The sequence below is a fragment of the Pavona decussata genome, unplaced genomic scaffold (assembly GCF_977016875.1).
Source record: "Pavona decussata unplaced genomic scaffold, jaPavDecu1.1 SCAFFOLD_180, whole genome shotgun sequence".
Classification (NCBI taxonomy): domain Eukaryota; kingdom Metazoa; phylum Cnidaria; class Anthozoa; order Scleractinia; family Agariciidae; genus Pavona; species Pavona decussata.
The window spans coordinates 300455-323175 of NW_028145590.1; the positions used below are offsets into that span (position 1 = coordinate 300455).

The 22721-nt window shown below is 36.9% G+C and overlaps 1 protein-coding gene and 2 long non-coding RNA genes across 7 annotated transcripts in view; 1 reads left to right on the top strand and 2 right to left on the bottom strand.

The window, feature by feature from the left end:
* LOC146463086 (uncharacterized) overlaps positions 1-22721 on the top strand; it is a 340798-nt gene that overhangs the window by 183094 nt on the left and 134983 nt on the right. The gene's annotated exons all lie outside the window — the stretch shown is intronic.
* LOC146463094 (uncharacterized) overlaps positions 1-22721 on the bottom strand; it is a 217952-nt gene that overhangs the window by 72520 nt on the left and 122711 nt on the right. Inside the window, exons 10-20 of one of the 5 annotated variants that reach the window (XM_085084853.1) lie at positions 10664-10695; positions 10266-10311; positions 8797-8843; positions 8620-8668; positions 7425-7447; positions 7282-7324; positions 6657-6688; positions 6428-6473; positions 5142-5170; positions 4735-4777; positions 3722-4024 (exon numbers count right to left, since the gene is read on the bottom strand). In XM_085084853.1, the coding sequence (XP_084940979.1) occupies positions 3947-4024; positions 4735-4777; positions 5142-5170; positions 6428-6473; positions 6657-6688; positions 7282-7324; positions 7425-7447; positions 8620-8668; positions 8797-8843; positions 10266-10311; positions 10664-10695 (468 nt within the window). In that variant the 3' untranslated portion in view covers positions 3722-3946. Of the gene's footprint in view, positions 1-3721; positions 4028-4734; positions 4778-5141; positions 5171-6427; positions 6474-6656; positions 6689-7281; positions 7325-7424; positions 7448-8619; positions 8669-8796; positions 8844-10265; positions 10312-10663; positions 10696-22721 lie in introns of those variants that run through there. The other 4 variants (XM_085084851.1, XM_085084852.1, XM_085084854.1 and 1 more) reach the window with 4 other exon arrangements.
* On the bottom strand, positions 12505-16955 carry LOC146463097 (uncharacterized). The gene is made up of 6 exons (XR_014856992.1): positions 16863-16955; positions 15120-15181; positions 14351-14412; positions 13681-13744; positions 12703-12746; positions 12505-12553 (listed from the first exon to the last, which is right to left on the bottom strand). It is a non-coding gene; the product is annotated as an uncharacterized LOC146463097 (long non-coding RNA).

The following is a 22721-nucleotide window of genomic DNA, read 5'->3' on the forward strand; positions in this document are numbered from 1 at the left end:
CAGTTGCTGGGAAATAGAAAGACAAAGCATCATTCAAGAAGTTCCTCAAGTGTGGTGATGCTGCTTTTGAAAGCAGCCATAGCTTTGTTGACGAGAAGATGAGAGAACTAATTTAAAGAGATGGAAGGAGGGGAGTTAATTCACGTAATAATTCTCAAGGTGTGTATATGAGGGAGTGGCATGTGGGTAAAAGGAAATGTAACCCGTGATCATTCCCCTCCCCAAGGGTTGTCCAATACCCACCACTTGTCCAAGTTGTGAAAGCACAGATTCAACTGGTACGACTGTTACGAGGAGTAAAACAATATTGTTTCCATTGGTTAGATTAATACAAGTGGTGAAGTAGGTATACTTTTCAGTGGAATAACATGTAGTTGTCTTTAATTTTCACTGGGTGGACACAATCATTGTTGAGTGGACAAAAGACAGTTGTCCAGTGGAAACTGCATCTCATTAGGGAGACCTAGAAAATATCCAACACGTTGTTGTAAGGCAGAAGGGCCCTAGCAATCAGTTGCCTTGGTCATGCGAGTCATACGAGTGGACACAAACATTTTCGAGTCCACAAAGAGAGGTGGGTGGGAAGGGAGGGGGGGAGGTGCGGGCTCAGAACCTCTTGCCTTGTTTTTCCAAGGCTCTCAGGAACTCCTAAAAAAGTACAGCAATTTGCAAATTAAATAAAAAGGCGAAATCGGTCGAAGACAACTTGAACCATCTTCCTTTGATTTCTTAATTATACATGTAAGCTGCTGTACAGTAAACTGCAACCAGAAGCAACATTTTTTTAGTTCTTTATTCAATGAAGCCCTTCCAGAAGCTGTTCCTATTGATTGTCTAAAAATTTCTTGAAGGAATTTTGTGAGCCAGTAGGTTAGGATCACACGGCCCATGAGGTTCAGCAACTTTAAGGTTAAAGTTGTACTTGTACCAAAGAACACTTGTTAAAAACTTGTTAAAAACTTGCATGTGATTGTCAAAGGGAGAAAAACTAACTTAAATATCGGGTTGAACCAAATCTTGATTGTCTTTAATCGTAATTTTATTTTGTTATTGCTCTTAGCTTTGTGCTCATGCACTACATTACATGAAGTTCAGTGGGTTGGACGCCCCTTGTCGCTGCAGTCCTCTTACAAAGCTGTTTAACAGCTTTCCTAAACTCTTGCATTCTTATGGCATATATCAATGGATTGGCAAAAGAATTGGCATAATATAACAGCTTCAACGTTTCGTATATGTGAACGTTAGGCTGAATATGTGATCCTCAATTGCCATCCTAATAGATGCGGGCAGAATAGTCAGGATAGAGACCACGGTAACTATGCTTAAGGTTACTGACAATTTTCTTTCTGACGCAACTGCACTAGAATGCTGCGGAGGAGGGTTACTTCTGACTTTTATGGTAATAGTAACGTAGGAAACAGTTATGATAAGAAGGATAAGAAAAGTGTAACATACAAATGGATGCGGAATTAAAACTAAATCGAGCTCTTCAAGAACAGACATCATGAATGCCAAAAGAAAAGTTATCATCCAGCTGCCAATAATAACTTTGAAGTAAAGCCATTTTTCAATTAAACAGTGCCTGAAGGGGAAAAGTGTGGCGAGCAACCGCTCTAAAGAAATTAACGAAAGATTGGCTTGAGAAGCAAGGGGAAATATGAAGCTCGAGGTTAAAATGATGAATTCTTTCCAGTTGAAACCATTTCCTCGTTCGAAATCTAGGCCGAATGTCCTTACTGGTCCCGACACTGCTCCCACCAGCAAATCAGCCACAGTCAGGTTTATTATCAGATACGTAGTGCGCTTGCGTAAGTGATGATTTCTTACAAAGGCGACGACAGTGAAAACGTTGATTAAAGCTATCACAATAAATTCAATGAGTAAAACTTTTTTCCACGCATTTTTCAGCTTTTCTAAAGAAGGATCTTCAATAGCGTTACCAACCATACTTTAATAAAACTTTAACCTTCCTTCTCCTCGTGTTAATTCGTTGCAAGCTCTGGATAAAAAAGTAAAGAAAAAAAATGTTCAATCGATTCTTACAGTAGAACTCTTAGAGTAATATTTCATTTCCTAGACTAGACCTTTCTTTTTAATTTATTTCAATGATTCATTCTTTTGTTTTTCCCGTGTTCGGTGTGGTTGTCTCGCAGTTGTTTTGAGAGACATGAGCTATGCCAGTGTCCATATATGGTCATAGCAATGCCATAAACACGTAAGTTAAAAGCCATGAATAAACCTTCAACCTGAAATATGAAAGGCAAATGTTTTGAAAGGAGGTTTTTCCTTTGGTATTTTGCCAATGGTGTTAGTAAGAAAACAAAAATGACGTACTTTCCTAACTCATTGAACACTGAGTACTGCTCCTCTAAAATATCAACAATAAATTTACTTTCTGCGTCTAATTTCCACATTTTTTCCTAAAATTGTTTGATCGCGTCGTTATTAATCGTAAATCGTCGCTGTCTATTTCGTCGGATCGTCATTTACAGAAATCTTGATACCGACGTAAAAATTCACATTGATTTTCAATAAAATAATGATTTTATGCCTTGTTTTCATAAAGATTTAAGTCCTTCAGCCGAACAGTCCGACAAATATTCTCTAGGAAAAGATCGCTGCTTTTTTACTACTGAAGCAGTTGCCAATTAAGCATCGAAAACGTATATATTCATGCCTCAACGAAATCATAATTTACACTTCAATCTGACCTGTCCATACAAACGTTCTCTTATATTCCTCCATTTTTATTCCTGTGCATAAGTTTTATTTAACATCAAGTTTGTCTTAAAAGTTTTCGTATCAAGTATTTCGTATGAGAAATCCAACGAAATCATCTCAATTCTTCACTCCAATTTTTCTTTTTGGATACCAAGAGCACTTGCTAAGTTCTGTTTTCCCCGCTTATTTTTAAACCGCGTAAAAATATCCCTGTAATAGAAGGCACCACCCATAGGAAACCCGAGAATCCCGAGACGCGCAGAATGTATGCGCAGTAACAAATGTAGGGACCGTCCTAGTTGGTAACCGTCAATGTCCTTGGGCAACTGAAGGAAATCATATGGTTACCATACTGGTTTTGCAGATATTTTACTCAACGATGGTAAATCCAGTTTCAAGACTGGGTTTTCGAACAGGGACTGAATAACATTCAACAGTTACATATAGCAGCTGATAGAATCTTTGACGTTCCGTTAATGCGAAGTAAAGTTGCGCACAGATAAACAGATGAAGAACCTTAATAACGTTTGCACGGGAACCCAAAGGGATTGTTTGATCCAATGATACGAAGCACACAAACGTCATAGCCGCTAGCAAGCCGGACATTATCCTGCTTGTATAGAGAGAGCAAAACGTTGTTATACAATGCAATTAAGAGTTGCCGCAGCTCTGCTCGCAGGAAGTGATTTCCTCGACTTTGTTTCTCTTGATTTTACATTGAAATCACGCAGGTCAATGATCTAAAATTGGACCTTGCGTTATTTTATGCGCGTCATGGTCTGGGCACCAGGCACTTCCCGCCCCCTCCCCCTTCTCCCAACCCATCTTTCTGGACTGAACAGACCGTGAACCCTCCCTCTCTTCCTGCTGTCCAACCCCCTCCCCTTCCCTCCTCCCCTCCTCCTTCACCCTCGCCCTGCCACACATTCCTCCCGAAACGTCGACAACCTGTTTCAGTTCTCAAAAGCGCTAAAGGTTTAGTTCCGAACAAGATCGTCTGTCAATTTTTGCGAAAGGTTAAATATCGAAATTCAGCTCAAATTGTCAAAACGAGTATTTATTTTTTTATCTGAACACATAAGAAAACGAGTGTACTTTTTACTTAAGTTCGTTAAAACAAGAAAGCAAATTGTTCACGTCAGTTTCATGTAGAAAAAAAATACATTGTATTCACGTTAAAAAAACAGCACATTTTTACACTCTGATATAAAGCAAAGGCCATATTTTAACATCGGCAGCACAAGAGACTGCATAGCATTCTGATAACACTCCTGGCTTTCCTGGAATTCTTTTTTGCTGGAAACTGCTGAGGAGATAACATATCATTAATTCATACATCCTATTTTAAGAAAACCACGCTAGTTACAATTTACCCCGTCTACAGACGCCTGTGTTCAGACTACCGCACATTATGGGTAAGCAATATTATATTTTACAAGTTCCTCTGCCCATTGACTTTCTTGTTATCATTTGGTCTCTATCACAAGTGTGGGATAGTGGCAATTCAGATTCTTTTTACAGGATAGTGTGAGGGCAGTTGAGCTCGTTGTGGGAGGGTGGTATCGAAAACAGTTGTTGCTTAAAAGCGAAATGACACGCGTAAATCTAAAGTCCAGTCAACACGGATGAATTGATTGATTGCCTTAAATAGTCTCGCCGTTTCTTTATTCCTCAGTTGTTTCATTCTGAGTATTCAACAACCCTATTCTTACTTTCATCAGCACAGTTTTCTTCCTCTGCACACGAAAAACATATGAGGAATAGAGAAATCGCGAGGCTAGCGTTCCTGTATTGACTTCGCAGATCTACTATTCCCAGTCTCATGGAAGTGAAATTTGACACTTTTATGTGCCACAAACGCGGGGAAGAAAATTGATAAGGAATTCTTTTTTCGATGTTCATACAGGAACAACATGACGATTTGATGACGGACACAAATAAAAAAAAAAAGATATTTTCTTTCGTATGCACTTCCAAATATTTCTGATGTATGAATGTATTCTCAATACTCACTTCCTGCAGTGGTTCCAGCACTTTCTTAAGTTCTGTCAGTTCACTGTAAGAGGGAAAACAGAAAAACGATCTTACTCACAGATTGTCCACGGAAGTATTTCAAACTAATAATTAAAATCTTTCAGTTTTATGTTGCGTTTGATAATCCTTAATTACAATATTTATTATGCATTGAGAATTGTAGTGTAATCCAACACCAGGTAATCACAAACTTAAATCTAATCAAGTATGACTGGCCCTTATCATTCCTTCCAGTGAGCTGGTGGAAATTCACAAAGCGCAACAAGTTTTGTTTAGTTACGCCAGCTCTCTCACTTTACTAAAGTCACTCTAATTTCTAATAAATGGTCTTTGTTCCATTGATACAATAGTTTAGCTAGCTAGATTTTCTACTTTGCTGAACTTACTTTTCTTTGTTGTCCAGTTGATCCTTGGCCTGAAATAGAAACCAGCAAGTTAGACTAACTACCTTGGCAAGCCAAGATTACTGATCATAAATTTATTAATATGCATTTCATAATGACAAGTGCAAGGTAATCGCAAACGACCTTTTTCAGGTTAAGAAAGAACTTGCAAATAAAGATAAGTATTTTTGTTTTCAAGTTCATCCCAATCCTGACAAAGAAACAGTAAGTTAGACTAATTACCTTTGGAAAGCAGGATTACTGATTCTAAATTAAAAATGTGCGTTTGTTACAAAAGTTGTATTTATTTTCCAAAACTTTCCATTACATTCTATTGAGCATTCTGTAGAACTTTCCAGAACATTTTAAAATTCTGAGTCACGGTTTACATAATTGGTTTTATATAGCATACGCTACTGTAAATGTTACTGAAAAAAGATGCTAGGAGGTTCTAAGACCTTACTAAACGACTACTGCATAAGCAAGGAAGGTTAGTAGTTTGAGAGACAAATGTTTGAGAAATATAAACGGTGTGTCAAGAAGTCTATCCAAAGGGCTTCATGACGGAGCTGTGCGCTGATTCAAGTGTAAACTAAAGCTATATGCCAGGACCCAGTTGTTCAAGGCCCGATTAAGCTAATCCTGGATTAACGCAAACATTGACTCGAGTTTAAATTGCTAATCAATAACGATTCTTCCAAAAGATTTTTGGCCGTCAGTTTTTACTTCGACTTTTCTTTACCTTTAGCTCGAAATTAACCTTTAAAACCATTTTTAACGAGCGAGATGAAAACCTCGATTAACTTCTAATCGTGGATTAGCGTTAATCGGCTTTCGAACAACCGGGCCCTGAGCTGTGTGCTAAAGTCTGTGTAACAAGAACCTGTGAGCTGTGAACATTTCTAGTGTTGGGGAATAAATCTGTTTGTTGCTGTTACCGATAATCTTGAGTTCAGTCTACAAAGAACTCGCTCCTTCAAGGAATATCTTAGCAGCGTTTCATAATGACAAGTGCAAGGTAATTGCCAGGGAACTTTTGCTGTCTAGGTTAATACGGCTTTGGGTCTGTCTCCCAAAGCCATTATGTAAGCACCTATAAAATGTCCTTTCGTCTTGTGGTTGTTTTAGGGTTTCCATTGTATACGTTTTGCAAGGAATAACTTCAAAATAGGAAAAAAGCGACCATGCCTTCCCCACTACTCACTAAGTTTCTTATTTAGAGTCCAAGTAAAGTTTCAAACAACAGCGAGGTTTTATAAGTGACACTGATTCCTTTAGTCCTTTCTCACCTGCTGTCGCCAGGCGGAGAACTCTTCAGCCTTTCTTGCGCCCTCTCTAAATTAAAATTTAAAAAAAAATAAAAAATGGTAAAAATATATTAATTATATGCTTCAGTTAGAGAGTGAGTTTCCGTAAATTCCGTTTCATTTTGGGCAGGAATGTTTAATGTAACCGCGAAGTTGTCATCAAAATAGAAAATAAGCTAATGAGTTGGAAGCATGAAAAGATTATTTTTACCTGTTAAGCTCCTCAATTTCATCTGTGAACGACTGCGGAAACAAAAAAATAAAAAGGAAAGAAATTATTAGAATAGCGGTCACGGACGGACTGGTGATTTTAAATTGGACAGCAAGAGAATACGTAAATAGCAAGGCAATGATTCCCGGTTGCTATTGTGGCAAGGCAACGTATGTACTTCTGCCAAGAAACAGAGGAACTCTTTTCTTCTGCCAGTGACGAGAAGAATACTTTTTACTCATCATGGCCTCTTTCTAGGACTCAAACGTTATCACCCTCCTCCGTCTACAATGGCATGCACTAATTTAATCTATTTTTCCGTTCATCACATTCGTCAATCCCGTATCTCATCCATTTTGTTTAGTTCAATTCAGCCAAAGCTATGACATATCTAAGCCTTGTTTTCAGTCTTCACTGACGAGTTTAATCGCAGATACTATTAAAGTTGGCGTCACTGCTTAAACCAATGCCTGCAACCCAGCTCGCTTGATCTTTTGCCGGACGGCGCGAAGGCTTAAAAACTATGGTAGACCTTTGCAAGAATTAACCTTAAGCAAGAAAATTCCGCATTGTTCTCAACTCCTGGCGACGTGACAAAAATCAAAAGCTTTCATACTTATAATACCTGATTTTTGTCCACCATTCTTTTCGGCAAGCCCTCCATTTCCCTGTAAATTCAAACAAAGTATTTGAGCTCATGTCACAACATCTTAACATGAAATGAAAAAAAGGGCGAGGATTTCAAAGTTTCACCAATCTCTCGTTTACCTCTCCAGCTCTGTCTTTACTTCCTACAGGATGTAGCAAAAATAACACAGTTTAGAATAATTGTTAAGCAACCGTCATAACAAAGATATGATTTCATGCGGGCTTCTCTTAGACAGTTGGAAGTAACGGAAAATCATTCACATTTTCAGTGCTCATAGTCTGGTTCATACGTTCGCTTTGATTAAAACAAGTTCCTCGGACTATATAGTAGTTCCTCGTTTAAATAAGGAGAAAATAATATGAAAGGATGGTATTTGTTCCGGTTAAATTCAAACTGAGTCTTTACTTTACTTTACAAATATCAATTTCGAAAACATAAGGTAGTCTTAAGGGTCAGTGTCTCTAAAATGAAACCAAGTTGATCACCCCAACCAATGAACCAATCAGAACTTGAACCAACTACAGTGAAACCTCTCCTTACGGACACCTCTATAATACGGACACTTCTCTATAAAGGACAGTTCACCTGGTCCCCGATAGACCGAAATCCATATAAAGCCTACCTCTCTAAAACGGACACCTTTATAATACGGACACTTATTCCTGTCCCCTTATTGTCCGTAATAAATAGGTTTGACTGTACAAGAAACTGGCATAAAGCGCGGGAAAACTGAGTCTGAGGCGAGTTCCCGATTGGCAAGATTTTGCTTCCCTTATAATTTCATTAGTGGAGGGTGGTAAAGCTATATTATAGCATATGTGACAAAAGGTTTTCCCAAACTGACTGCTTACGGAGTTGCTTGAATGGGAATTATTCCTTTTTGTGTGTTGTTGTTTTCATTTACTTCTTTACTTATTTGTTGTTGTTGATTTTTTTTTTCCGCTGTTCTTTCTATCTACCGAATTCAAACTTATTTTTATCGCACAAATACAGAAATAGTGTTTCTTTAGTTTGAGGTCTAGAAGTCGTCTCATTTTTTATGCATTTACATAGTATATCGGTTTATTCAACATCTAGCGTAACCATAGCAAGGTACCTCCATGACCATTTTTCTACCCCAACTTTTGTTTTTGATTAAATTGTCGCACTTCTTTTTCTCAAAATCGCTGATCTTAACACATTTATACTTTTCTTTCTACGCTATATTTCATTCCTAAGGTTTGGAAAGATTGTGGTTTCTCATGTAGTCCGCAACCGAACAGTAAAATAATTACAATTAAAAGTCATATAATTATAAGTTAAAAGGAGACTTACAAACTGGTCGTTCTCTTTTTGAAGCTCGCTGTTCATATCCAATTGTTCCCTAAACAGAAAACAAATAGAGCATATTCGTCTATAAACTTTAGAATCACTGGCAGTGAAAGGAGCAGTAGGACCAAGGCAATCCTTTTCGTCAGATGAAAGCACACATTTTTAAAAAAATCTACTCACTTTTTCATCTCTTCGTGATGAACAAGTGCTTCCTGCACTTTGGAGACCTAAATAACAGGAAATGAAATGAGATCAAACCACTCAGGCAGCCTAAGGCCTGGGTTTGAAGGGTGTTTAGAAATTATGAATAATCTCTTATATCTTCGGTTTGTCTGCCTAGAACATGATGAATTTTTTTCCTGAATATATAACTCGATGTTTTCTTTTGCCTTAACGTATAATTTTGATCACGTGACGAAAAAATTAAAATTTCGTAAATCGGCGATACAGCGACAGATTTTCTTTATATAGATAACTGAATTAGTGTTTTCGAAGCAGATTTAAAATATTGAACATTCTCCGTTTGGAATGACTGTCCTCAAGTTTTTAAATTGGAGAAATTAACAATCAAAAATTGAATTGTGGACTAAGAAATGACCTTTGTCCTGAGAATTTTTTTCTGAATAACTATAAACGATCATTTTCAAACGTGAAGCGATGGAGATATTTAGTCTTTATTAGAAACGCGTTTTTTGTTTTCTGTTTTCTCTTAAAATCGTCGCCTGCCTGTCAAAGCCTTGCTTTTTTCACAAAAAACGATCACGTAACATATCACGTGATCTATAGCACTACTTATTATGCTTAGAAATTTTAAGAATGATAAGATCTTTTATCTGCCAAATTTCAGTTCTGTGCCACTGAATTTGTTAAAGTTATCTCGAATGAACCATTTTTCCTCTTAAAAACCCTTAACCCAGGCCTTAAACTGCTCGAGAGTCAATCAATCAATCAATCAATCAATCAATCAATCAATCAATCAATCAATCAATCAATCAATCAATCAATCAAGTAACCCATCAATCAATCAATCACTCAATCAATCAATCAATCAATCAATCAATCAATAAATCAGTCAATCAAGCAGCCTATCAATCAATCAATCAATCAATCAAACTATCAAGAAACTTATCCATCAATCAATCAATCAATTAATCAAGCAACCTATCAATCATCAATCAATCAGCCATCCAACTAATCAATCAAACGAAGCAAGCAACCTGTAACATTGATTCATAGATTCATTCATTCATTCATTCATTCATTCATTCATTTATTCATTCAATCAATCAACCAAGCAAGCAACCTATCAATCAATAAAACAATCAGCCGTCCAACCAATCAATCAATCGATCAATCAATCAATCAATCAATCAATCAATCAACAAGCCAGTTAATATATCAATAGATAAGCATGGCAGTGAGTGGATAACTTCAATAAAAACCATTTCCCTCTTAACGTTTTAATGTTGCACGGAAATATGAACTTTAGATAAGGGTTCAAGCATCAAAGCTCCACATTCTCCAGCAAAACGCGATCACTTATTAACAGGCCTCTTGCATTTAAATGTAACTTTGCAATTTTGGAGATGTGGGTCACGTGATTTCTAAGTGCAAGGAACTTATTCCCGTTTTAGTTTGTATAAACCCACCAGCTCTTTGCAGCTCTTTCCTTCACTTTTCATTTGTTTCAGTTCACTATACGGAAAAGAGGTAGAAAAGTATTAGCATAACGTTTTAGGTAATGGCTGTCGATAAACTATTACTCGGTAATCTTAACAAACAGATATAAAACGAGAGAAGGAAAAAAAAAGAGAATCAATAAAACGATTCCTGCAAGTGATATAAGCTTCTAACAGTATTTTCACTATCAACATGAATCCGTTTTCAAGATTTCAACCTGAGGTTATAGGTTACCATTTCTTTTTTTCCATTTGAATTTATTAACAAGCCATACTATGGCACGCCAAGTTTTGTATTCACCTATAAGTAGTGCAAATCGATATATAAAATTAACCAGAGAATATGACTTGGTGTTCGATATATTTACCTCTCCATCTGCTGCCTCGTTTCCAGGACGGTCTGTTGATCGAGTGAAAAAGAAAATAAGAAAAAAAAGGACGAAAAGCTTTAAGGGTGGGAAGTACTAGATGAACGATTTTAGTGCTGTAGTGAAGGATCTATGTAGAGGGGGGGGGGGGGGGGGGGGCGATGAACTTTGAATTTAACCTGCAAGGGAAGACGCTTTTTCTAGCACATACAAACACAAGGAACAAGTTTACTTAAAGCAGAGGAAAGCGAACGATTTACGACCGGGTAAAATAATTAAACAAACCTGGAAACTTTCGTTCACTTCATCGAAAGAGGCCTTTCGCTGTTCCTCCTATATCAAAACAAAAAACGATCAATAAATAATGTGCCAATCTGCTTTGGAGTTATTTTGAAATGACTATCGTAAAACCAATCACAGAAGAAGTCTTTTTGTATATAAGTATTGAAGCATATTGTTTTGAAATACGTTTATATACTCTGTGCAAATGCTATTAGTCTGCTGATTGGCCGGCCCTTCGAGATATGGGATGTATGGGAACACGTTTCCAATTTTTATTATTTTGGATCAACATAATAACTAATCTGATCAACAACCATTTGGTTTATTCTCAGAAGAACTTCATGGGGGATTGAACTAAATTTGTTCGAATAAAAGTTGAATATGAAACTTAAACTAAGAAAATATAACAGTATACTTTAGCGTAAATGACATCATCAGGTACCTCTTGCTTCTTTTCTTTTATTTTTCGGACCAAATTCTCAATATCCCTGCAGATAAACAGAAGTGCATACTTTAAGCAGGTGCTTTTTGATATTAAAACTGACCATTAAAATAAACATTTCGCGAGGTTTGGAAAATTCGTTCTACTTTTGGTGCAATCATCCAAAAAAGTACGCTGAGTTAACGTTTAACACAAACGAGAGACCCTGTAGTTCTGGGTAATAATGCCATGTATAAATAAAATATTAACTAACATGGAGTTGTCACACAATATTTTCAATTTGTGATTCTAAACATCTAGAGCTAAAAAAATAATAATAATAAAAAACGTACATACCTCTTGACTTCATTCTTTTTCTGCAATAAAGAAGGGGTTATTAGCGATGTAATAAGTTCTGTAACTGATTGCTGTCAGTAACAAAATAACGATAATAATAATTAATAATAATAATAATAATAATAATAATAACAATAATAATAATAATAATAGTAATGATAATAATAATAATATGATGATGATGATGATGATGATGATAATGTTGATGATGATAATGGTGAAGATGATGATGATAGCGATGAATTTGTGTTCATATGATCAGCCCATGCACTTTCCTAGAAAGAAGCACAACGCGATGCAATAGCACTTTTACATTTTTCATTGAAAATAATCAACCATGACTGGTCTCCTCCCGTGATCTCTCTCCAACTCCTTCTTTATTGGAGAAAGACAATGCAATTGAAAGACATATGCTTTATAAGTTCATTGTCGTTCTGCAATAAAGTAGGACTTGAAGTAATAAGTTCAGACAATTAATTTTCAAACTTTTATGGTATAACTTTGGAAAAACACTTCCACTAGTAATTATGATGATGATGATTCGGTTTGGTCACGTGGTGATGGTGTGTGACAATGACGATGATGAAGATGCAATGGAATGATTTCAAGAATAATCAGGATGATTATGACAATGAGGACAATTAAATCAATGATTTTGTCTGTTATGATGATGAACGAAATAAAAAGATGAATACTTGTAGCTTTAAAATTAATCGAGAATTTGCTTGTTAGAAAGGCAAAGAGGGCCTTCTTCTCTGTTTTTAAAATTTAGGGAAATTACCTCTTCTTGATCAACATTGTCGTCTTCGACTTTCAGCTCCTGAAGTGTCCTAGAAAGAAACACAAAGTAATACAATAACACTTTTATATTTTGTAAAGAAAAATAACACACCATAACTGATCCCGTCCCGTTATCTCTCTCTAAGTTATCAGAAGACATTATTTTAAGTTTTGTTGTATTATTGCAGTGAACACTTACCCGTGGAAGTCGGTGTTTCTTTCTTGTAACAATTTTAAGTGAGCCTGTTGACAGATGAAAGATACAGTTATATACAAGTGACCTTAAGGAATAATGTCTTGAGTTCATTCCCAACACTTGCACTGAAATACTTAAAACTCCCAACACTAAAATTGAACAGTTCCTTATTCCATCTTTCATCAACCAACATATACAGTGCTAACCCTCAACCCCCCCCCCCCCCCCGCCCCCTCCATCCTCTATGCCAACTTTGGCCCTGTTCTCATTCCTAATCTCCTGAGTCCTTTTATACTCCACTTTCCCTCAACCTTTGTCTCAGTGTCTCTTTTTTTTTTTTTTGCTCTCAACCGTAATCTCCATTTTTTTGTTTTCGTACGATTTCTAATCTCCTGATTCCTTTTTTGTTTCTCACCCCTTATTTCCCATAACTTCGTCCTCCTTTTCACGTGACTCCCTCTCCCGCTTAAACCCCTATCCCCTATTTGTATCCCTAATTCCCAATCTCTTGTTTCCTTGCATTCCCCCTGAAAACTCGTATTCCTCCTATTTACTAGCCCCAATTTATGCATCTTTTTCCCTGTAGACACATACCCTACTGTTCCCCTTGTTCTTCGTTTAAATGTTTTAGCCCACTGTTCCCTCTTTTATCCCTGTTCCGGCATCTATTCCCCAGTTCCATGGTTTTTTCTCCCTTATTCTCACTTCTTTCGGTTTCCCCATAGATCATCGTCCCCCTTCCCCTGTTCCTTACTTTATCCCTCTGTTCATCCTCTTCCCCCTGTTCCCACCCTTGTCTCTTAGTTAACCCTGCTTTCCTTGTTTTCACCGTTCTCTCTCCAGATTGTTTTTTTGCCCATTTTTATCCTAATTCCCTCATTTCCCCCATTTTACCCAGTTCACACCATTCTACCAGCCCCCATCGTTTGTTTATTTTTTTGAGAGAAAAAAACCAGATTCCCATCTGTCTAAATTTCAAACCTGAGCTTTCTCTTTTGCGGCCTGAATTTTTTTCTAGGCTGCAGGCAACTGCTTATATTTCATGCTGCAACAAATTTAAAAGAAATAAGGATAATGAATGTAATCTGCCCTTAGACTTAGCAAAAACTCCATAAGAAATTAATTACCTAATTATATTTACTTAGAGCCCTTGACTAGAGAAAGATCCGAGCCTTCGAAGAAGAACCTTTGAAAATACTTACATTCGAGCATTGCCAGAGATTTTCATAAATCGGCCGATTTTCGTCAACTCCATTTTTTCGAATTCCTTTCTCATATTTTGTCCAAATCGACTCGATCAATCAGTAGGTATAAAATACTCTATACTAATAGGAAAGCTGAGATTTGTCTTTTGTGCCTCCAAAACACCTCATCACCTGCTCTTAGTATTTGGCAATGTAAACGGTTGGAGGAGGCAATGAGGCGAGTTTCAATTGGTACCTGCTACACTGCTCCAATTTAGAAACCTTTAGCTTAACCTTATGTGGCTCTGAACGACCCTATCGCCTCTTTTAGGAGATCTTAATACTACACACGCTTAGCGAAGGAAAAGAGGCGGCTTGTTGTTGGCTCTATGTGGTCTGTCCGACTGATATATAAACATCGTGTTGTATTTTAAGTAAAATAAATGATTAAAACAACAATCGCTTACTCTGTTTCTCTGGTCACTATTTTCAAGTACTCTTCTTTTGACTTTAGTTTATCTTTTAACTTCTTAAAGAAAAATGGAAAAAAGAAGGAAAATGAACGAACGAATTAATAAACGAATGAATAACAAGGCTGTCGGCGATTTCATGAATAACAAAGTAAGCTTTTCGCTCTGCAATAATTATCAATTTCAAATTATTTAATTTTTAAATCTCATGAAAATACGGAAATCTGCACTTGCAACTCAGTAGTTAGTCTCCTAAATTTTACAAAAAATCAGAAACATGTACTGTATTGTCTGATTAACTAGATATTAAGTTTTTATTATTCCAGTATCGTTAGAATCTCTTTTAGCAGATAGCTCTCAAATCTTGTCATGAAATATCCGCCTCTCTTTAAGAGCGATTCAGTCTTATATTTTCTTATGAAATTCAATTCTCCTTCAAACATTTCAAATAAAATTTCCCTCAGGATCACAGGCATTGCTCTCACTATTTTGTGGCTGATGACAATTTAAAAATCGTCAAAAGCAAGGAAATATAGTTAGTGCATTTCTTTTTCATTTTGAAGAATTTTTCTTCCAAATGATGAAAACTTTTGTCCGCATCTCTCATTTTTCCTTTTAATATATCACAGTGTATTACTTTATTTAAGTTGCTCAGCTGATGACAATTTAAATTCTTCTTCGTTTCGAATAAATTTTCATAGAAGTGGAGAAGAATTTTCGTCTACATTTCTTATTTTTTCTATTTAATACATCGTAATGTACTTACCTCATTTTCACGCTCCTGGTGATTAAACTTTTTCTCCATCTCGAAGAAATTATTTCTTTGATCTAAAATAAAAGCAGATTTTATTGCTTTTAGAATCTTATGCACTCTTCCAATTTTTGTTCTCTATACTTAGCAAACGAAAGCTTTTTAAGCCAATTAATATCGGTCGGCCAGATATTACATCTTTTCTGGAATTTCCCCCAAAATGCCAATACTGGCATGCTTATGTCACTCCCCCCCCCCCCACCCCACCCCCACCTCCCCAAGTTTTGTGCACAATTCAATTTGTGTTACTATAAATTGATTTTTATTGATTTTGAAAACTAAAATGTTGACAACTTATCATGATTAAGTAAAACGTCGTACTTATTTGCGCGAAATGCTGCCATCAGTTGTTATGAGAGACATTTGAAAAACATTTTACTCAGAAACAAAGAATCAAGAACTCTCTGGCCAACTCAGTGTCGATGACAAGCTGAATTGTCAACGGGAATTGGAAAAGTAAGCGAGTCTGTAAAAATGAAAAGCATTAAGAAGCTATTTTGTGGCTTTTTATTGACTGATAATTTTTTTTTTCACTTAAGTAAGATTTGGCGCTTTTTACTTTATTGAGTTCGAAAACTCCGAGAAGATCTTCTTATATCACCGACTTAGGAAGATTTACTCAAAGTTTTCGAAATAACCAATGGAATGACTGCATATTTATTATTTAACTTTAAAGTTTGGGGGTTATTAGAAAGCACCGCTAACTTTTTGTTGACAATGGTACACAATGTTCGCGCGCTAAATCACGCGTACAACTTAGTTGCACGCGTCAGATTACCAAACAAAAATTTCACAACAATTTAAAAGAACAATGTAAAAAATATGTTAGTTTATAAGAACCTGTTGCCGTTTAATGAAACATTAAAGTTAAATCGATACAAGAAACAACTTTCACGGAAGGACTGATGTGTCAAGATAGATTTTCTTGTAAGGCTTGCATCTCCGCGCGTCCAAAGGTGAAAGATTTGAAAAGTGGCGAGAAAATGGCTGACGCGACAAGACACGACTCGCATTGGGCCATTTTCATTGACCAGTCAGATTGGAGAACATGATCAATTTTACCAAAAGTTTTCTCCAAATACAAACATCTGGGTACGAGATTAGGGTTTTTATTCACTGCGTTGCTTTCTTCAACATTTTCTGAAAACTCCGAGTAAATTTCCGTTATGACGTCAATTAAATGACATTTGGAATTGGATGCGCGCGACTCTTCTAAAGTTCTAGACATTCTTGGAATGACGTAATAAAAAGATTTCTTAACCTCTACCGTAACCATAGCAGGCGTAAAAAATAAACATTTGAAAACAAGTAAAAACTGTTTGCACCTTTCTATAAATGTGTATTACTCCATAAAATATATCGTTTGAAGTTCTTACACCCGTCTTTCTTTAAAAACATGTGAAAGTTATGTGATGTATTGAATGGGAGTCAAAAACAAATTTTGTAGTGGTGTAGTTTTTCTGCGCTTGTCACAAAATAACTCCTAAACACATTGCGTCCCTACTGTGTTTTAAAATAACTTCGGAAATGTTATGTTTGGCAACTGTAAGGTGGCGAACAGTGCAGCGAAAAAGAGCATGGCGGAGTTTTAATTCCGACAGGATCCGAATGAAATGTTGGAAGCGGGCGATCAAGGAAAATCCACAAATTAAAGCGCAAACTGAAAAGCATATGACTACTTAAGGTTTGCTTACTAACCTGATGGACGGCCAGAGGCCATTTTCTTAGCTTTCTGCTTGTCACCTTCTTTATATATCACGCTGTAAAGATTTCTGGGTCGCTTTTCCAACGTTTCCCGAAAACTCCGAGTAAATTTACCTTTATGACGTAGCGTAATTTAAAACGCGCGCGCCAAGTCTGATTGCTAGTGCGCTATAGTGTTCTTTTTGGTCAGCAGTTTGTGATTGAAGAAACAACTGATCTTGATATTCTTGTCATCATAAGCTCTAGGAAAATTGCATTTCAACTGAGTAAAGTTTGTTTAAACCTGTGAGCAGGCGTTTTTTTTTCGGGCAGCGCGAAATTGTGGCAGCGCGAGAGTCGGCGGTCGGGACCCTAGCGCTGTTACACTTTCGCGCTCCCGCGAAAAAAAGAACGGCTGATCGCAGGTTAAGTTTGTTTAAGTTCTTTCATATCAACCCAACCTACACCCAGAGTGCAGCCGCTAGTTTCGTGGTTTTTCCAGTCGTTTTCTTCTATTTATTTCGTATTTAATGTATTTCAAAATGGTCCAGTCAAGTGAGGATTGTTGAGTCACGTGACCAAGTGTTTTCTTTGAATCCCAAGGGAAAACCAAAATCATCGGCTTGCCTTCAAAGAGAGCACAAAAAATGAAGCCGTACCGTGTTACAGAGAGTTTCTTTTTTATTTTTTTATTTTTATTTATTTTTTTTTCACAAGGGCTTAACACGTAACGCATGCTGGGTAAAGAGGGCGAGAACAGACACATGACTAGTTCCCCGCGGGTGCAATTTGATTTTATTTGACGGAGGATTTGGACTCCATCATTTTTGTTGAAATACATGTCAACCAGACATTTTTGAAAAGGCGGTCGATGAAAACTTGAGCTCTTTTTATTGCACGAGAAGGTTCCGAAAAGTGCGGAGGAGAGAAGAAAGGAGAAAAAAGACTACGCAACTTGTTGATTTTATATTGGCAACTTTGGACAAAAACCGTTCACTGCGCACTTTGAGCGGACTAATTGTCAATAATCGGGGTCGGATGTGTTTTCAGTCTTATAGCCGATGGTGTCCAAAGGAGCTTAAAGATGTCTACCCATGAGGCTACCGTTCAGCCTGAGTAATGTGATACTTGCACTTGACCTTCTACAAATAAAACGGTTTACAGCAATGATTAGCAATATGGATAGTCAGGTGTAATCCTACAGACTAGTGAAACTTGGCCTGTAGCTCAGTTGGTTTTGGGGTATAAAGAGGATTGCTACTTTCTCCTGAGAACTTTTTGATTTAGAAATAATGATCACAAGTGTCATGTTCTTGTAAACGAGTCTCTATTCTGCTTTTGCTGGTTTCATTCCACCATTCTATTCCATTCCAGCATTTGCAGCAAAGGGAGAAAGTCGTCTTCAGGACGAGGTTACTCGCAACCAGTGCCTTTTCTGCATTCAAGATGGTGCCTTGCTGAGGACAAAGTTTCTTTTGGGCTGAGTTCACGTACTTCTCTGGAGGTCACGACATTTTCAACTTTTAGCTGCTTTCTGGAGGTTGCAGAAAAAGGCGTTTGCAGGCCGCAAAACGCTGGCCGGCTCTGCAACAAGAGAAAGCCGCCATGCTACCTTTCGAACATATCCCGAGCAGAGATCCCCAAAGCGAAATGGAGCTTTATGGATTATCATAACAAAACCGAAGGATTAGTAAACTGTACAAACTGACCGATCGGTGATTCCCAGAGCGTGGCCACATTTTCAAGGAAGTTATGAAAAAAGGGGTCGCGATTGCAGATGTTATTGATCCATGTAAGCTTACATGATATTGGGAAAGTGTTCTGTGAAGGGGAAAAAGTGCCCTTGTTGCCTTGGAGACAGCCTATTGACAGTTTTTTTTGGTTGATCACCGTAAGAGAAGCAGCCTTTTTCATGGGTATTCATGTTGTGAGTATAAATATTCTCTCTTTTAATAATATTAATCTCTTGCCATTCTCGGTGGATCAGGAGCTCTCAGCAAACCCTTCCTTGCTTTGGGAGAGCCCCTGTAACAATACTGGTGATTTAGGCCTGTTCCAGACACTGCTCCACTCATGTGCTTACCCTGGCAAAAGAGTGGAATCTGAATTAGTTTGGCACAGCAAAAATTGTTAATTTTGACAGGGTCTACTACATTATGCAACACTGGAGAGGCAGATGATTTAGATACTGTTCCTATCATGTGCTGAACTTAATGCATCATGAAATTACCCATTGACAAAGTTACTGGTTAAAGTGATTTGTAAAAGATCATAACTTTTGGCAACCTGTCTGCAACCTTCGACAGATATAAATGATGTGTGAAAAATAAAACTAAAAGAAGTTTAAATATAGTGAGTAGTATGCATAAATATTAAAAACTAAAATACATGTTAAAAGGTTGTTGACAAGAATGCTAAAAGCGTCAAAATCAAAGTTTTTTTGAAAGTGTCAGAATAATTCTGACACTTTCAAATTAGTAATTATATCTAGTTGTTTAAAAGAGTGCTATATTGTTTTGGAAGCAGGCATGAGTTGTTGTCAACCGCAATTGTTTTACTGTTACAAAGCTATGGCCAAGATTCAAGCGTCCGACATTCTTGTATTGATTGTAGCAGAAGGCTACTGAAAGCTAATAATTCAAAACAGTGGAGGAAAGCATTGACAACTTTAATGGCATAACCGTTGATGCTATAAGAGGATCTTCATTTACATGTTCACCGTCATTAGCATACATATTTAGCATAAACAACAAAACTACTAAGACAAGTTACAAATAAATGCACTCTGTAAATTGAAAGTGGTTGACAAACTTAAAACCTAAAGCTAAAAAGTTGAGAAATGAACTTTGAAAGTGTCAAGAATTTACAAAGAATTTATGCCTGGTAGCAGCTCTTGCGACCCAGTCAAACATTCTTTGTAATTTTGACAGTTTTTCAAAGAAATTTTTGTAGAATACTTCTCACAGATATTCACCCTGATTAGTAGATGTGAGCGGGTTTTTTTGTCCCATTTGTTCATAGCGTACTGTTTCATAATTATAATTGCCAATGAGGGAAAATGTAAACAATGAGGTAAGCAAAGATTCTCCTATTTTGAGGTTTGTTAAACTGCAGGAGGCTTGTGCACCAGATAATGCCAATATTACATTTTCTTTTTCTGCAGTATGCCCATGTCATTGACCAAAAAAAAATACATATTATGTGTCATCCATCGTTTACTTACCAAGCTTAAAACATAACACCACATTTCTTTCACATGTACTGTACTATTCATCAACATTCAAATCCAAGCAGTATGCAGGATGATTGACCTATAAACCTAGTTTAATGGCCTAGCTTCCACGAGTCTGCTGTAGCTTACAGGGATAGAACATCCGAACTAGTAATTCAATCAATAATATGCCTTTGTCACTGAATGAGAAAAAACATTTATCATTTATTCACTTGGCTTAAAACAAGGCTTAAGCCCATATTCACCCCTGAGAGAGATTACCCTGGAAAGAAAAGGCCTTATTGAGCCTTGCTCGCCCTTTTTCCTGAACCACACTGACTCCAACGTGAGGGATGAAACATAACTGTGACGCCCATACAGGTGTAACAAGCTTACACCTCATGCTTTGCTGCTCAGAGAAAAAGGGTCTATGAGGCATAATGCCTCTTATTTGCAGAATACTTACATAATCTTAATCATTTTAGAAATTTAAAATTAGTTACCTTTCTTATATATTCTTCTATAAGGCATTACAGTCAAAATATCTCTATCATGGGCTTGCCAGTCATTTTACATTTTTGAGCACTACTACTGGTTCTGAACACAAATTTTACTCGTTTTGTGTGTTACTTAATTATTATAAGCTTCCCCACCATTTTTTTAAAGGGAGCATCCCAACCCAGGGTCCAAAATCTGTCTGCATATGTGATATGAAAATTTTCAGATGGCAGAGTTTCCCTTATTTATGACTGTGCAGATGTCGGTAATTAGTACATTACTACAGGTGTAGTTTCTTATGTAATTAATAGTGCAATTATCACAGTACAACAGCTGAGCCTTATAAAAGTTTAAGCTCTGTTATATATTTTTTTTAATTTTTCAGATATTGGGACTTTCACATTTGGTGCTTGACTGGGGTTGTATGAAGATCCTCCAAAACAGGTAGCCCAGAAATACATAGACACACCAACATTCAAGAAGTTCCTCAAGTGTGGTCAGTGATGCTGCTTTTGAAATCAGTGAGGGCTTTGTTGGCAAGGAAATGAAAGGAACTTAAGGAGATGGAAGACAAGATAATTAATTCATGCAATGCTTTTCAAGGTGTGTATACAAGGGAGCAGCATGTACGTGTAGGTAAAAGGAAAAGTAACCCTTTATCAGCCCCCTCCCTTCCACCCTTGTTTCCTTTTCTTGATAGGGGGACCTGGTAAAGTTTGCCGTCTTCTGGATCAGCTGTGTATTAAATAAGTCAGAATGTGGAGTTTTTTTTTAATTTGTGGTTCCCGGAAATATGCATAGTATACAGTTTACCACCCCCACAGTGGATCATTGAAAAGTCTGAGGGGGTGGGGAGGGTTCCTCAAAAGGCATTTAGTTTGAGTTTTTAAAGAAAAATATGTTGTCTAGTATAACCAGATAAGATCAAGTTTGTTGACCACTCTTAAATCTCAGCGTGGCGTCCTGACGTCATCGTTTTCATCATGCATTCAACGGGAAACATACCAACAAATGTCTAAAGCCATAATTAACTTCCAATTTTACTGATATCAACGCGACTTCTCTAAGTCAGTATACGAGAAAACTCTATAAATCGATAAATATCTTTTTAAAAAACTAATCTCATTTTTCCGAAGGTTTTTTAAATGAATCATTTTCCAGTGTTTGCTTGAGGAATTGGACAGATATACAGTATATAGCCTCAGCAGCACAGTTAGCTTTTCTTCATAGTTAAATACCTTTTCTAAATTTTCCTGTTTACATCCTTTAGGTATCGGCAGCTTTGCTTTGTCCCGTTGTGCCTTATTAAATTGTGTAAAGTGTTCAGAACTTATAATGGATTTCCTTGTCACATGACATCATCGTTCCATTTTTCATGCTTCGAAGGAGGAAGTGTTAGAAGCACTATATTCTACACTTTGTGTAATTTCAATGGTGTTGAAGTTGCGAAGAAGGCGGGGAGAGGGGAATGGGCGTTAGGAACCTCTTCCCCAGCCATTCCAAGGCTTCGAGAAAGTCCCAAAAAAAGTAATGCAAACCAAAAACAAAAAGGTGAACTCAGTGGAAGAGCACTTACCATCTTCCTTCGATTTCTTAATTACACATGCAAGCTACAGTAGAAAGACCTCAAGCAACACTGTTAATAGTTCTTTATTCAACGAAACCTTCTAAAAGCTGTTCCTATTGTTTGCCTAATATAATTTCTTAAACACGTTTTGTGAGCCAATAGTTTAGGATCTAACGGCTCATAAGGTTCAGCAACTTACTTGGTGAACTTACTTATTTTACTTGCACAAAGCTAAACAACAGTCACTACGCAGTTGATTCCAACAAAGTATGAAAGGAACACCTTTTACAACACTTTTTAAAAACTGAAATACCACGTTGAACTGAATCTTGATTTTTTAAATTACATTATAAGCTACCATAGATAGATCAAGAGCTACGCCGTCAATAATTCTTTATTCAATGCCTCTCAAAGTAAGAAGGTATGATTTAAATATCAGGATAAACCAAATACCAATTTTTTGTAATCGTTAAAGTTTGTTCATTGTGTTACTGCTCTAATGTTTGTGCTCATGTGCTACACTGTATGAAGTTCAGTGGGTTGGACACCCCTTGTCGCTGCAGTTCTCTTGCAAAGCTGTGCAACCGCTTTCCTAAAC